This window comes from Anarrhichthys ocellatus, unplaced genomic scaffold (assembly GCF_004355925.1).
Source record: "Anarrhichthys ocellatus isolate YVR2014 unplaced genomic scaffold, GSC_Weel_1.0 scaffold24, whole genome shotgun sequence".
Taxonomy (NCBI): Eukaryota; Metazoa; Chordata; class Actinopteri; order Perciformes; family Anarhichadidae; genus Anarrhichthys; species Anarrhichthys ocellatus.
In genome coordinates this window covers 1388147-1402930 of record NW_022280054.1, presented here as the reverse complement: position 1 = coordinate 1402930, position 14784 = coordinate 1388147, and the positions used below count along the sequence as shown (strand labels likewise).

At 42.7% G+C, this 14784-nt stretch overlaps 1 protein-coding gene across 1 annotated transcript in view; it reads left to right on the top strand.

Annotated features, from left to right (window-relative positions):
- ppp1r37 (protein phosphatase 1, regulatory subunit 37) overlaps nt 1-13538 on the top strand; it is a 48607-nt gene extending 35069 nt beyond the window's left edge. Inside the window, exons 5-13 of the mRNA XM_031860722.1 lie at nt 1310-1429; nt 3029-3179; nt 3321-3476; nt 4153-4265; nt 6166-6307; nt 6404-6570; nt 7099-8824; nt 8944-9024; nt 9702-13538. Of these exons, the coding sequence (XP_031716582.1) occupies nt 1310-1429; nt 3029-3179; nt 3321-3476; nt 4153-4265; nt 6166-6307; nt 6404-6570; nt 7099-8824; nt 8944-9020 (2652 nt within the window). The 3' untranslated portion in view covers nt 9021-9024; nt 9702-13538. The remainder of the gene's footprint in view (nt 1-1309; nt 1430-3028; nt 3180-3320; nt 3477-4152; nt 4266-6165; nt 6308-6403; nt 6571-7098; nt 8825-8943; nt 9025-9701) is intronic.
- Nucleotides 13539-14784: the final 1246 nt, after the last annotated feature.

The window sequence follows — 14784 nt, the reverse complement described above, 5'->3', positions numbered from 1 at the left end:
TATATATATATATATATATATATATACACACACACACACACACACACACACACACACACACACACACACACACACACACACACACACACACAAATGGGAAAAGGTAAATATGAGACGCTGTGCAGCCGCTTGTCTTGTTGTTTCTCATCAGCCTCAGTGGAGGATGAACTTCAACGCTCACACTGTCATGGTAATCCGCTAGTCACATTCCGCAAACTGTGCACACAATTTGTGTGAGCAAATTCCCCACTGGCTGTTGGTTCTGGTGGAGTTTCAGTTTGTTTTTAACTGTTGCTGAGTAAAAGACACGAAATCCACACATGACCGCCAATGACCCAGTAGCTAATGTTATTCTTAAAACATGCTAAAAAAAAATGCAGTAAAGGAAAACTATCAAGCCATCCACCTCCTGTGTCTAAACACTGTTACATTGTTGGATGAAAGAGATGCACCCCACAGCGCTACCAAAATGAGATGAAAACACTCCAATCACATGAGTGCACTTTGGCTGCATCACCTGACATCTCACTTCAGTCCTTCATCTGCTCCTTTTACCAAACAGGGTTTCAAAGAGTGTCCTCCTTATTATCTCTATAACATAGCTGAAATGAACCTTTCTTGTTTTTACAAACATAACAGGTTTTTTACTCAAATTTTTTAAAGAAAAATCTTTTGATGGTTTCAGTGTCTCAAATGTCTCTGTGTGTGTGTGTGTGTATATATATACTATATATTGTGTGTGTAATTGTAAAGGGAATTTTGAGGTTTGGACCGTTTCACAATTTGTGTGTTTCAGAGAAAAAGCTGTTAATGTGTTGATTGTGGAAATAATCTACATATAAATTTATAATGAAAATAATCTAAAGCAGCGAGGATTGTTTAGTCAATCAACAGAAAGTTAAACTACACTGATGAATCAGTCAATGAATCGTTTAGGTCATGTTTTAAGCACAAATGCCAAACATCTGCTGTTCCCAGCTGATTTTAAAAAGGTTTTAAGCTTTTCAGTGTCATAAATGACAGTAAACTGAATACCTTTTAGATTTTGGAATGTTGATCCGACTAACAGAGAAATAATAACCACATTTGTTTTTGATATGTTGGAGACAAAATGATTAATCAAGGAAAGAATCGGCAGAATAATCAAAAGCTTTATAAATCACCCCACTCTAAAATAAACATCTCAGTATTACATCATGTAACATTTCTTTCAGCATTCTGACACGGTGACCAACCGTGAGATGTTTGTAAAACTGCTCGATTTTAATCTGAAATGCCATAATTGTTGTTATGTTTCTCTTATTATCAGGGTGCATCCGCTCTGTTCGACATGATCGAGTACTACGAGTCGGCCACGCATCTCAACATCTCCTTCAACAAGCACATCGGCACACGGGGATGGCAAGCTGCCGCTCACATGATGAGGAAGGTGAGAGATCAGTGGAATAACATGTCAATGCTTTCAACAGTGCTGCACCGGTTTATAAATAATAATCTAGTATTGAGGAGAATGCAGGCTGGATTCTGACAGACCGAACAGGATGAAGGCGGTGTTGAGAGAGGGAGAGACATTCTCTTTCCTCAGACGGACAATAAAATCAGTATTTGTAAAATGGAAAAGGGGAGTGATGGACGACACTGGTCTGGTTGTGTTTGTGCTCTTCAACCTTCAGACCAAACTGAGTGCAAACATTTTATGTTGTGCATTTTGTGTTCCTGACTGAGTTATATAGTTTTCTTTACTTGTGTAGTTGTAGTTTTGTGCCCAGGGGAGAGGATCGATCTTTCTCTGTTCCGCTGCTGGCCTTTCCTCCCTTTGCTCTTCTAAAGTCTTGCCCTTTACGGAGCTCTTTGACGTCCGTTATCGCTTACTGTGTAGAATACAAATGGGCCGCCAGGCAATACATGTGACAAAACACATGGATATGAACAGCTGCAGGTTAGCCTTTGTCAAACAAACCATATGAAGGTACTTCAGGTTGTGTGTCAGAGGAAGAGAGAGGATGAAGCTTTTCTAAATAACATATTTCATAGTTTGTTTTCTAATTCTATACTGTGTAATAGTTTACGGTGTGAGATTAAACATGCAAAACACATCCTAAACAAAATGTAGTAATTCAAAATGTTTATATCAGGTTCTAGATTGTAGAGTTTGTGGATATGTTTGGCTTGGCTGGTTTATTGTGTTGTAGCCTGGCAGTGCACCGCAGTGAGCAACACTAATCCGTTTGCCAAACCGCAAATTACTTCAGTCTTTGTTATTAATCTTGTGGTCGATTTATTTGTTTGCTTTTTAAGGTTTGGTTCATTTACTTTCCCACCTAAAGGGAAAATCGACAAATTCTCAATGACAGTTACTAACGATACAATAATTGTGTTTCCAAAAATGTAATGGTATTACTGTGTGTGGAGCTCTGATCAGTCTGATCAGTGTTTGTAAAAGGCTTTTATTCCCTCGTCTTCAAGCATCGGGTGTGTGATGATTAATGAAAAGCTGTCCAGAGACACCGGCTTGTAGATTGTTTGAGTCGTAGCTTGTCAATAAAAAAAGTCTCAGTCCCTACTTTCAGCAAAACCCAATAGATCTTATAGCACTGATGCTTTGACAAGTGTGCGTCCTTGAATCCCTGAGGTGAGGACTTGGAAACCAATATTGAAGTGCCTTTATCTGGGTGACAAACGTGCATACACATCATCTTTGTCATTCACATTTGCTCATTTGAGGATAATGTTTTATGAATGGAGTCTGTTGACGCTCTCATCTGGTGTTCATCGGTCTACGACCGCAGCTAACGAGAGGATTAGGATTAGCCAATTAGGAATAAAGATCAATGGAAAATGTGTGTTTACGTGTCTGGTAGCCAGATGTTGCCGTTCGCCCGCTTGCTTGCTTATTTGCACAACATAAAGATTGTTTTCATCACGTTAATGAAGACATTATTTCACACACTTTTTAAACATCTGATTTGGGTGTGCTCCCTTTTTATACGTATACACTAAATGAATTGTATCCCTGTTGGTGTTTCAGACGAGCTCTCTGCAGTATCTGGATGCACGTAACACTCCTCTGCTGGACCACTCGGCTCCCTTTGTAGCACGAGCACTCAGGATCAGTGGCAGCCTGGCAGTCCTCCACCTAGAGAATGCCGGTCTGTCTGGCAGACCGCTCATGTTACTGGGTAAGATGGGCAGAGCCCTTCCTCTTCCCAGCCTGCCTTCTGTGTTGGACAATCCCAATTTGAGAATATAGTCCTCTATCTCTGACATTGTGTTTTTCTTCTTCCCTCTCTTTTCTTTATGATATATATTTCTCTGGACAGCTACGGCTCTGAAGATGAATATGAACCTGCGGGAATTGTACCTGGCAGACAACAAGCTCAATGGCCTGCAGGACTCGGCCCAACTTGGCAACTTGCTTAAGTTCAACTACAACATTCAGATCCTGGACCTGCGCAACAACCACATCCTAGACTCTGGTACACAGCCGCGATGGAGCACTAACACACACCGCGGCATAATGGTTTTATAGTCACGGTGGAACTGTGTTGTGAAATAGATTTGTTTATTGTGCACCTCAGTACCACAAACTCCGATAAGATGAGAGTTTATTGATCCTAGTGGGGAAATTAGATCATCGCGGTAAAAGTAATACAAAATAATTCAATAGATAGAATAAAGTAAAAGCTGGGAGGCAAACAAAAGTATTACATTTGGCCATCTTTGTTTTTGTTCGCAGTAAAGAGCTATTCATTCGGATTTTACAGCATTATGTCGCCAAACACACTCAAATATCCCTGTTTAGAGGTCTGCATACCAGACTGACTAGTGAGCTAAAAATAACATCCAAGTCTTGGTGTAAAAATGTGTTTGTTGCTTTGCTTTCCACCAATACCGTATCTTTCATCTATACGTGTATAGGTATACTATGCTCACACAATACTCAACTCATTCTAGCACATTTCTTTCTTATGTTTACAGTAAGTGAGGTCCTTTTGCTAGGACGAATAATGCAAAGAGTTAGCTGCTAACGCACCAGACGGCCTCAAATTAGACAATTTATTCTATTTTTCATGTTTTGTTAAAATTGGGATATATTTAAGTTAAGTTGGATGCAGATGTACTAACTCTGTGCGTCTCCGTTTGTCGTCACAGGTCTTGCCTACGTGTGCGAAGGACTAAAGGAGCAGAGGAAAGGCCTCGTCACTTTGGTGCTATGGAACAACCAGCTCACACACAATGGCATGGGCTACCTCGCTGCTGCACTGGTACACACACACACACACACACACACTGTGGGACAATAAATCTACTCACACACACTTATCAGAGGTTTCAAGAGGAACACAATGGCTGTTTGTGTGTCGATAACAGCTTAGGCAGGGAGAATTCAATTTTCTCCTCATTACTCTATTAAAGAAGTGATCAAACTGAGCTCTGCTCTCATACCTCCTCTCCTCATGTTCGTCAGCTGGACCTCACCTCCACATGTACAGGTTGTGCTATAGCTCAGTCTACACCTGGAATGAGTTTGGTTTATTTAACGGATAGAGTTTACCGAGTAAAACAAAGAGATACTGACTGAGGATTATCTGCTTAAAACAAGATTTGAAGATATAATTTGCTCATGCAGCTTTTTAACCTCCTTAGGGTCTTGTTAAAGACGAAAAAGATAAATGACTCGCATTTGCTTTTCACGAGATAAAACGCTACTCAGTTTATTTGTGTAAACTTGTGAGTGACGGGTGTGCAGCTGATAGATTAATGTGCGTCACGTTAATACAGCTGACATTTTGTGCAGTCGGGTCTCGCTCAGTGAAGAGATGTGAACTCGGGACTCGTCTTCTTGCGTTACCATTTTGTTTATCTTGGTTTGATTTCACAGCATGTCCGGCACAGATAATCCATTACCAAAGTCACTGGTCTGCGGTTGAGCGATAGCGTCATTATCTTCTTCATTGTTTTAGTACTGTAGTGTTTACATTTAGACACTGCCGTGCTGAGTCATTACAGTTTCAGCCAGATTAACTTGTATTGCTGTTTGTTTTCTCCTTTTAAAGGAACCACAGGACATTTTGGAAACAGCATAAATAACATTATTGAATGACAACAATACAGCCTTTGCACCATGTTTCTTATTGACATTATTCCCTGTTTATTGATACTGTTTTAATGAGATGAGATCACATTTTGTGCAGTAAAACTATTGATCGGATCAGGGAGAGCGTAGGTGACTTCAGTCTGTGAAAAGCACTAAAAACATTAATTTTGCTGTACTTACTTTTACGTTATCAGCTGGAACCACCGTATGAGAGCAGTGCAGAGCAGCGAATGTGAGCTAACCAGTGGGGCATGCTCACATGCACTCACATGCACTCACATGCACTAAAAACACACACACAGCCGACCCGGCTAAGTAAACAAAGCAAGGAGAAGCTTGAATAACTAAACACACAGAAGGAGAGAGTCTTTATCCTCTGGTTAGGGCGACATTACTCCACTACATCTTTACATAGCAAGTAGTTGTTTGCTGCTATATTAAATAATAAAGCTCCCTTAAAGAGTTTAATAAACAAAAACAGACAAAAGAATGCATTTAACCTCACATATTGTTGTGTATGGAGAATTATGACGCAGCAGTCCTGTTATTTTTAGAAACACATGATGGTTGTTCTTCTGGATTATAAATACGGCATTTTTCTTCCAAGAAATCCGTCTGATAGTGAGGCTTGTGAGATGATGCAGGACGCACAAAAATGGCCTAAACGCATAATTTATACTGATAAAGAACATCCCGTGACTGTCTGACTCATAACCTTGCAGATAACCATAGTGTACTTAGTCTCCACATTGTTGGGCATGTAACGGCAATGAGTGTGAAGAGAAGAGGCCTCTACACTGATGAAATTAATAGATAAATTAAGATTTGTCTACACAGTAAATAAGAGCAGATTATAGACCTCAAACCGCTCAGACACTCACTGGGAGGTTATAGCAACAGCTAACAGGAAAGATAATTGTTCTTAGTTAATCATTCCATTTATATGTATATTCATGATTCCCCGACAAACGCCAGCTGTGAAGACGTAACTGCATTCTACCATTGCTAAAGAAATGATATTAAACATCAATATCTCTGTGTTTTCTCTGCCCCCCCCCCCCCCCCACCCATGCACCCAGAGTCTGGAGACTCTGAACCTCGGCCATAACTCTGTGGGTAATGAAGGGGTCCACAAGCTGAAGGACGGACTGATTTCCAACCGCTCCGTGCTCAGACTGGGCCTCGCCTCCACCAAGCTGTCCTGCGAAGGTGGGATCTAGTGCCTGGGGATCCAGTTTTTGTGGAGGACTTTTTGCTGTCCTGCTTTCTTTTGTGACTTGTTTCTTCTTTTTGTCTGCGCTAAAGGAGCTGTGGCTGTGGCTGAATTCATTGCTGAGAGCCCCAGACTGCTGCGTCTAGACCTTCGAGAGAATGAGATCAAGACGGGTGGACTGATGGCGCTGTCACTCGCTCTAAAAGTCAACTCCTCTCTGCTGCGTCTCGACCTTGACCGGGAGCCCAAAAAAGAAACTGTGAGCATGTGGCCAAGGCTTGGGAAGGGGTTAGAGGGGAGGAAGTAAAGGGAGGGATGATGCATGATAGTATCTATGACCTGTTTTTTTAGCATGTATACCTTCAGTAGGGATATATAGATCTGGTGCTGAGAGCTACAGACAGGATACAAAAGTCAGAAAGTATTGAGAGATGGACAAAAGCAACTATGACGTTTTTGTTGGATTTGTTGACAATAACTACAATAACTGTAACTACAATACAGAATAATACTAGCCTTAGTCTTCTTTTATGATTTATCGGGGCATTTTATGCCTTTTATTAAATATCTGACAGGAAATAAGGGGAGAGAGATGGGGAGTGACGATAAAGGTCTCCTTAACCCGAAGGCCTCCAGAGCGCTCCCAGCTGTAGCTTTTTAAAGAAAATTGTGTTTTGAAATAAAGATCTTACTGACTAAAACTGCAGCCTTGAAGGGCTGCTTTGATTTCTTTGTATTGTTGTGGTTTTCTGTTCCATGTTTGAAACATTTTTCTCGTGTTTTTCAGGTGAAGAGCTTCATTGAGACCCAGCGCGCCCTGCTGGCTGAGATCCAGAATGGCTGCAAGAGGAACTTCATCCTGGCCAAGGAAAAGGAGGAAACAGAGCAGCAGATGAGGCAGTCGGCATCCATGGCTGAAATAGCCACAGAGGATGGGACCCGAGAAGAAGAGGAGGAAGAACCATTAACAGAGGAGAGAGGGGACAAGGAGGTTACAGACGGAGGAGAAAAAGGTGAAACAACAGGGAACGAAGAACAGTCAAGCAGCCAGTCACGAGAGAGCACTGAGACGAGCATTCCTCAAATGATCCTGGACTCAGACTCAGACACTGAGGATGAGGACGATGAGGTGGTAACAAAGTCATCTTCCTCGTCGACCTCCTCCACTCGGTTTATCCAGACTAATCCTCAAACCCACACGGGGGTTGCACAGCCCCTGCTCAGTGCCTCATGTACGTCCTCGCCCCCGTCCGCCTCACCTGCTGCCGGGCCGAGTGCCATTTCCGCCATCACCGTCACAGAATCCGCAGTTCCTCCAGGCACCCCTCCATCTCCTGGTCGCTGTATATCTGTCTCTAGTCCAGGGAGGGGTCACAAGATCTTCATGGTAACTCGGGTGGAGAGCCCCCCTCAGCAGCAGCAGCAACAGCAGCTGCTACAAGTCCAGTTGGGTGTACCTGCAGCTCCCAGACGTAAAGATGCCTCAAAGAAGCCTGTAGACGGGAACACCCCCCCTACGGAGCAGACACAGCCCCCGCCCTCATCTCAAACAGCTACACAAACACAAATGGCACAAGAAGACGCGAAGGAGAGCTCGCCTGCTCCGTCAACAGACTGTACACTCACAGAGCAGAGTCCTGTAGCACACTTAGAGTCTGCACTCAATACTACACTAGAGCCACAGTCTGCAGGGCAACCCACAGAGGATGTGGTCCCTAGCACTTTAGATCCAGAAGTGACAGATACAAGTCAACCAGCACCAGCCATGCCTTCCAATTCCTCGTCAGTGCAGGCTGCAGCATTTCAGTTCACTGAGGAGGTGATAGAGAGCATTCAAAGCCTCCAACTTGAGCCCACTTGTGTAGAAGGAAGGAAGGAGGAAGGTCCTATAGAAGATGAGAGACAGGTGAGCACAGAAGGAGGGTATAAACTGTTCGGTGAACCGAGTCAAACCCAGACTAGTATCCCTGCGGTACAAACGCAGCAGCCGTTACCGTGTGCTCTTGAAAACCTACCGGATGAGCTAACATCTGCATCAGAGGACACTCGGTCGCCGAACCAAACAGAGGAAGAAAAAGAGGAGCCGCTTCTACAGGAGAAGCAGGACGAACCAGAAAAACCCAGTTTAACAGAGAAAGGCGACAGCCCGCCAACCCAAGAGGAACCATGTCCAAAACAGCCAACGGAGGCAGGTGAGCCGGCAGTAGAGCCTGTTCTCTCTGTCCAGACTGATAAACAGGAGCCATCTGTCACTCAAGGTGGAGCTCAGGAGTTAAATCCTCAAGCAGAGGAAGCCTCAAAGAGTCCCGAACCTGCCGCGACCGAGTCCGTGTCCCCAGTCAAGGACGAGGATTCGCCCGATGAGAGCTCTGCAGACGAGGACGAATGTTTCGCTGAGGCTCCGGAGGACGAGATAGTTGGTTCAGCTCTACCCAACGGCCTGAAGCCAGAGTTCTCCCGCCATCTTCTTGATGCCGAAAGCCCCAAACCAGGAAGCTGTGTGATGGAGCACGGTGAGTCGCTGTAATCACTGATGTCTGCTGTGTTGTTAGATAAATAAAGTCACCTCTGCGGTTGGTTTTAGGTATAAAAAATCCTGTTTGGTAATGTGTGTTATGTGTGACTTGTGTAGTGAGTGTCAGCTGTGGACAAGAGCTGGAGGAGCTGCTGCTAGAAGCCAGTTTGGAGACGGGCAGAGAGGCACCATGAGGATGTGAGCTAAACATTTATCTATACATATGTACAACATACGACACCTTTATCAGAAAATGCATCTCATTTAGGAAGTATAGGAGAACATTGTACTCAGCAATGTAAAAACACTAGTTATTTCTCAACCGTCCGTTGTAAACTACAGACAGTCCTCCTTAATGTTGGCCTTCCATACTTGCCGTAGTTGTGCATACAGTTCTCCTGAGCAGTGATTGTTGGCGACATTGCAGCCATTGGTTTTACAGCCAAATTAAGTGATGGCCAATCTGGATAAACTGTTGGCTCGGTTACAACCTGTGTGATCAGCATTGTTTTTTTCCACAATTAGTCGGTTTTCTGCTGATGTCAATGCACACTCTTTGAACGTTGCCAAAATGCAATACTGTGGCTGAATACACACTGACGGAAGACTGTAAGTGCTGCTGCCCTGCAGCCAGTGTGGACGAGGTTTAAGGCCGGCAGTTTAGGTTTGCATGTGCAGCCAAAGTCGCATTTTAATGACAAAATATGCTGCAAAAACAAGTGCTGTAATGGCTTCAGACTACAGTGTGTGCACACAGTGAGCTAAGCGGTTTTATCAGAAGATGTTTATCAGTCATGGATAGAGAGGTCTGCCAATATTGAGCTGGGTTTTACTACGTTCAGGAATGATTCATCACCTCTCTTTTACTTCAACAGGGACAGTGAGGACAAGAGGAAACGGCACTCGGTTTGTCTGGCTCTACTACGTGACTGGTTGCCCGACGATGTTTTTGTTGTTTCTTTGACTTTACCACCAACACAACCTTTCCTTAAAGGACAGAAGACCCGGTGTGACAGTTGAAGCTCTCTGAAAATATAAGCAAATTATGGAAAGACAATAGGACAAAATCAACTCCTGGAGCGTTGCTGTGACAAATATGGAACCCTCTACATCCACATGACATTGACCACTGAAACACACACACACATATGCACATTATGAGGAAGGAGGGGGAAGAGAAATAAAATCACCATGTTATCACTACATTTTGTTAATCTGCAGTCTTTACACACAAGCAGCCGCCTGCGGATGAGAGAGAAGAGAGCCGGAGGATGAAACGCTAACCAAAGACAGAACACAGACCTTTCCCTCTTGTTGCTCTCTTGTGTAGATTCTCACTGTAGTTGGGGAAATATCTAGCAATTTAAGTTTGTTTTGTTTTTGTTTTTTTTGGGGGGGGGCTTTTTTCTTCATAAAGTACATACACAAAGACATAACGTGATAATAAGAAAAAAGGGTTGATGACACAGTCGCATCACAGAATAATGGTGCTGAGCGGACCTGCTGGCTTTAAACACTAGTTCTGGGAGTAAGTCGCTGTCAAAGGTTTTTATATCTGAGGAAGCTGAAGATGTTAACGTGTCTGTTTAAATGTCAATGGTTTATGTATGTGTCCCCACTCCCGACCAGAAAAAAAAAAAAAAGCTCTTAAGGGACCTCTGCCAAAGTGACCTCCCCCTTTGTCCATTTTTCTCCTCACTCACTTTGGCCCCTCAGGGATCAGCGTCTCCCTCCGGTTGGTCTCCTCAGATCTGATGTGGAGGAGCTGTAACTGTCTCTCTACTTGCCTTTCAAACGCTTTCTGAAAGCGACAGTCGGTTTGCTCCCAGCTGAAAAAGACGGAACTTCTGCGGATGTCAGAAAGCAAGATGTCTGAGCTATTTACATCTTCTTCTTTTTTTTTTCCTCTGTTCTCTGCGACTTTCAGACACTATTATTATTATTATTATTATTATTATTATTATTGCTTTTGTTCAACCGGTCGTCGTTGTGTTAAACTCTTTCTAGAAAAGCAGCTCGGTCTCTGTCGTCATCTCTCCCTCTTCCCGTCTTCCACCTGGTACTTTATGCCGTCACCGCTCCAGCTCATCATTCATGTTGCCTTCAAAACTCACCACTTCAGATTCGGTCCTTTTTTCTGTTTGGGCTGCTTTGAGAAATTAGTTATTTTCTATTTATTTTATAGCTTCATGAGCCTTTTCTGATTTACTTTTCCCAGTTTCTTCTTCGCCCTTCTTCTTTCCTCATTTTATTTTTTATTTTCCTTTTTGGGGGTTGCTTTTAAAGATTAACCCCATGTTGATGTATATTTCAGATTCAAACTAGAGCAAATATCTTTTTTTGGGGGGGGGGCAGTGTAATCTGTGTTGGAAGGAAAGGTGAACATGATTGGATGGTTGACGATGATGAACACTAGGGAGCAGCACATATCTTAGTTCTCATCATGTTTTTAACACTACTGTGGGGTGACGCTGTGGCCACGAGGGGGCGCTGTGGGCCGTGTTGGTCTCACACAGAGGAAAGGAAACCACACTGCAGGAGCTGATGTCTGCCCTCAAATCCAACTCCTGTCTGGAATATTACAGAGCAAGAACTTAAGCGAGCAGCTTTACATGAAATGTCAACTTCATGTATGTTTGGTAGAGAGAGCTGCTTTGTATTTCCTGAAACGGGTACAGGCAAGTGTGTGTGTTTGTTTTTTGTTTTTCTTAAAAGGAGCAGCATTCAATCTCCCTGCTCCTTTCCACCCAACAGATAGATTGCCCCCCCTCACTGTTTGTTATGCTTTAATTTTTAGAAATTTTAATAATAATTTGTTAACTTAATTGAAAAGTGCTGGTAATCACAAAGAAATGTATGGCGAAATTTGTTCCTCTCAAATAAATGCATGTAATGACTAAAAGATGTGACTGAATGTTTCACTGTCTGAACTCTGATGGAAACATGTGAGCAGATCTGTTGGGATTGTTGGAGACAGCTGGTCTCTCTTAAATGCGTGATCTTTGAAACCTCGACTAAATGTTTTGCAGGAGTCGATATATCACTTCTCTAGTAACGGTAATAATTATTGAAAAGTGCAGTCCATTTAAAGGTGGGTTTTTATTTTCACTTTCTGTTGATCAGAACCAGAATTACCAACGTTTGGAAACGTTTCACATGCGCTGTCTGTAGTGTAGTTTTAGTAATTATTATTGTTTTCAAGTTGGATGTATACCAGAGCTTTAGGAAAATCAATTTTTGCGGTTGAAATTGCAACTTTGATGTTGAATACCTTTACATAGGTTTCCTGTCCCATGTTTTATTGTTCATGTATCTGTTGTTTGCTATATCTGTTGAAAAATCATTCCTGTAAAACAAACATATTTTTGATGACTCATCTTGAACTCTGGGTGGATACATTAATGTGTCCAATCAATTGTAAGTTGGTGTGATCAGACAAACGGCCATCAAATACAACCACACAAATCGTTAGCGTTTAAGATGGACAAACCTTTGTTCCAGAGAATGTGGCAGCGAGTAACGTGTTCATTAGCAAACTTTGTGGCAATAAGCAGCCTGCACTTTTCAGTTTACATGATGTGCGAAGCGGCACCTCGTTTTTGTTTGCATCTGTTGTCTTGGAGGCCAGGGACATAAAAAAAGAAGAATCACAGACATGTCTCCACAGCGGATAAAGACGTCCCGAGGCACCACTGCATCGCCTTGTGGTCAGTTTTGTAGTTTATTTTGCAAAAATACTGTGTAGCCAGCAGCCACATTTCTCCCCAATTTACATAAAGTTTTAAAATTTCAACTTTTGAAACCTCCCTACATGCATGTACACACACAACATTCTTTCTCAGTGGGGCTTTACCCTCATGACAGGGTCAGACCCAAATTCAGCCACGAAGAAAGAATGCTGCTTTTCTGCACTGAGTGCAGGCACAGTGAGTTAAATGTTTGATAAAACATACAAAATATTAGCACTCAAAGTGCAAATAAGACTGATGGGAATGTCATTTTCATGGTTTTCCCTCCAACAGGTGTTGAGATATTTCAGTCTGGAGCACTAACCAACACAGCCATGGGCCACGCTATTAGCATGACTAAAAAGAAATGTGAAATATTCAAAATCAACGTCTCTTTCCAAAAGGAAGATTAACAGGATAACAAATGCAAAAAAAACTACGTGCTTCTGCTCCCCAAAATGTTTTCTTTTCTTTTTTTTAATTCCCTCTAATCTTTTGTCTTGCAATACTTTGGAATATTTTGTATGTCTTTTAAGCCTTTAAGAAATATTCCATAAAAACAAAGAAAAGTGTCTCTCCCTTCTGTCTCCTGGAGTGAGGGTGTGTAGTGATTGGCGGGCGGGGCTCGAGCACAGGGTGGGAGCTCTGCTCTGTATGCGAGGAATTCCACACTGCACTAATCCACTCCCACCTAATAGTGCTTTAATAATACAGAGGGTTGGGAGACTTTATCTTCTGCCTCTCTTTATAGTTTGAATGTTGGAAGTGTGTAAAGAGCAAAGGTCATTGGGAGCATTTACAGTCATTTTTAAGCTCTCACAAAACATCTTTACTTTAACCAAAAGTCTCTGTTTCACATCACAGTGAGTTGAGTCGATGCGATAAAGGTCTGGGCTCTTGCACCTCCATAGTGAGCACCGCAGGGTTTCGGTTTCATTGCACCTGTAAAGTTCTGGTTAAAAATAAAATATTTCCTGATGCGTTGTCGGCCTCTTGTTCCTGTTCACGACTAATCCTACGGTCAGAGAATCTCCTCACCATCAATAAGAAACATGTGATTCAGTACCTCGGGGTGAACAGTTGAGTCAGTTGTGAAGTTGTCCTGTGGAAATGTTTTGTTAGATCCACGGACATCTCAATGTCCTCAGTCTATCAGTAACAATAAGCTGAGTCAGCAGGGAGTCGAACTGGACAACAACTTTATACGGGGATGATTTGTCAATGTTGTGTTTTCATATCGTTGCGCTGCCTCCAAGTGGATAAAAAAATGCAATCATAGCAGCTTTAAAGAAATCCTCCAACGATAAAGGAGCAGTCAGAGCTTCATAACTAAAACCCAGCTTTGTGGGTGCTGAAGGTTCAGACAGGGGTTAGGTAAAGTTAGAAAGATATTGACGGATTCGGACTTCCCGGTTCAATAAATCGTGAACGAAACATATTGAACCGGGAAGTCCGAATCTGTCAATATCTTTCTAACTTTACCTAAGTTCAGAGAGGTCTCTCTCTCTCGCTCTCTCTCTCTCTGTTAGGGGACAGTGCCAAGTGATCAAATGCTTCCTCGCGGGTCTTTTCTTTGCCTCAGGAATGTGCTGGCATGCTGATAGAACAGTAGGGATTTATCCGTGGTGTCAGCCCCTATCTGGACTGTTGATTCGCAGTCCAGCGGACTGCAACAGACCCCTACACACTGGCACACTAGAGCAGGGGCTCATGGGACTGATGCGTCACCTGTGGGGTAATAAATGCTGAGACACCAATCGGAATCTTCCCATCTCTTGGCGAGGATGTGAGTTTTCACAAATGTATACAAGCTGTTGCATGCAATTTCCCTTTAAGCAGCTTTCAAGTGAGACTTTAACTTATCAAGCAAGGAGTTGTTTCTCCTCCTACAAAGCAATAGAGTACACTGTTGCCCACTTTGTTGCCTGTGCTTCAGGGTTTTGCTTGGTCTGGTATGACCATTAGCTTATGTGGCTAATGTCATTAAATGTATACATGTTAAAGGTTCTAAATACAACATGCAGGTCCACTAGATGTCACACTGCCATCTCGTTCTTACAATGCTGTGTGGGAGGTCACTCTCTTAGTGTCTTTATAAATGCGGATATGGCCAACAGTTTCAAAGGGAAGGACTCGAATGCACTAAAAGGCCGCCATGATAACAAAAACAAAGAACAGAGGAGCTCGGATTACAGCACGCAATTAATCTGTTATATCTTTATATAAAAAA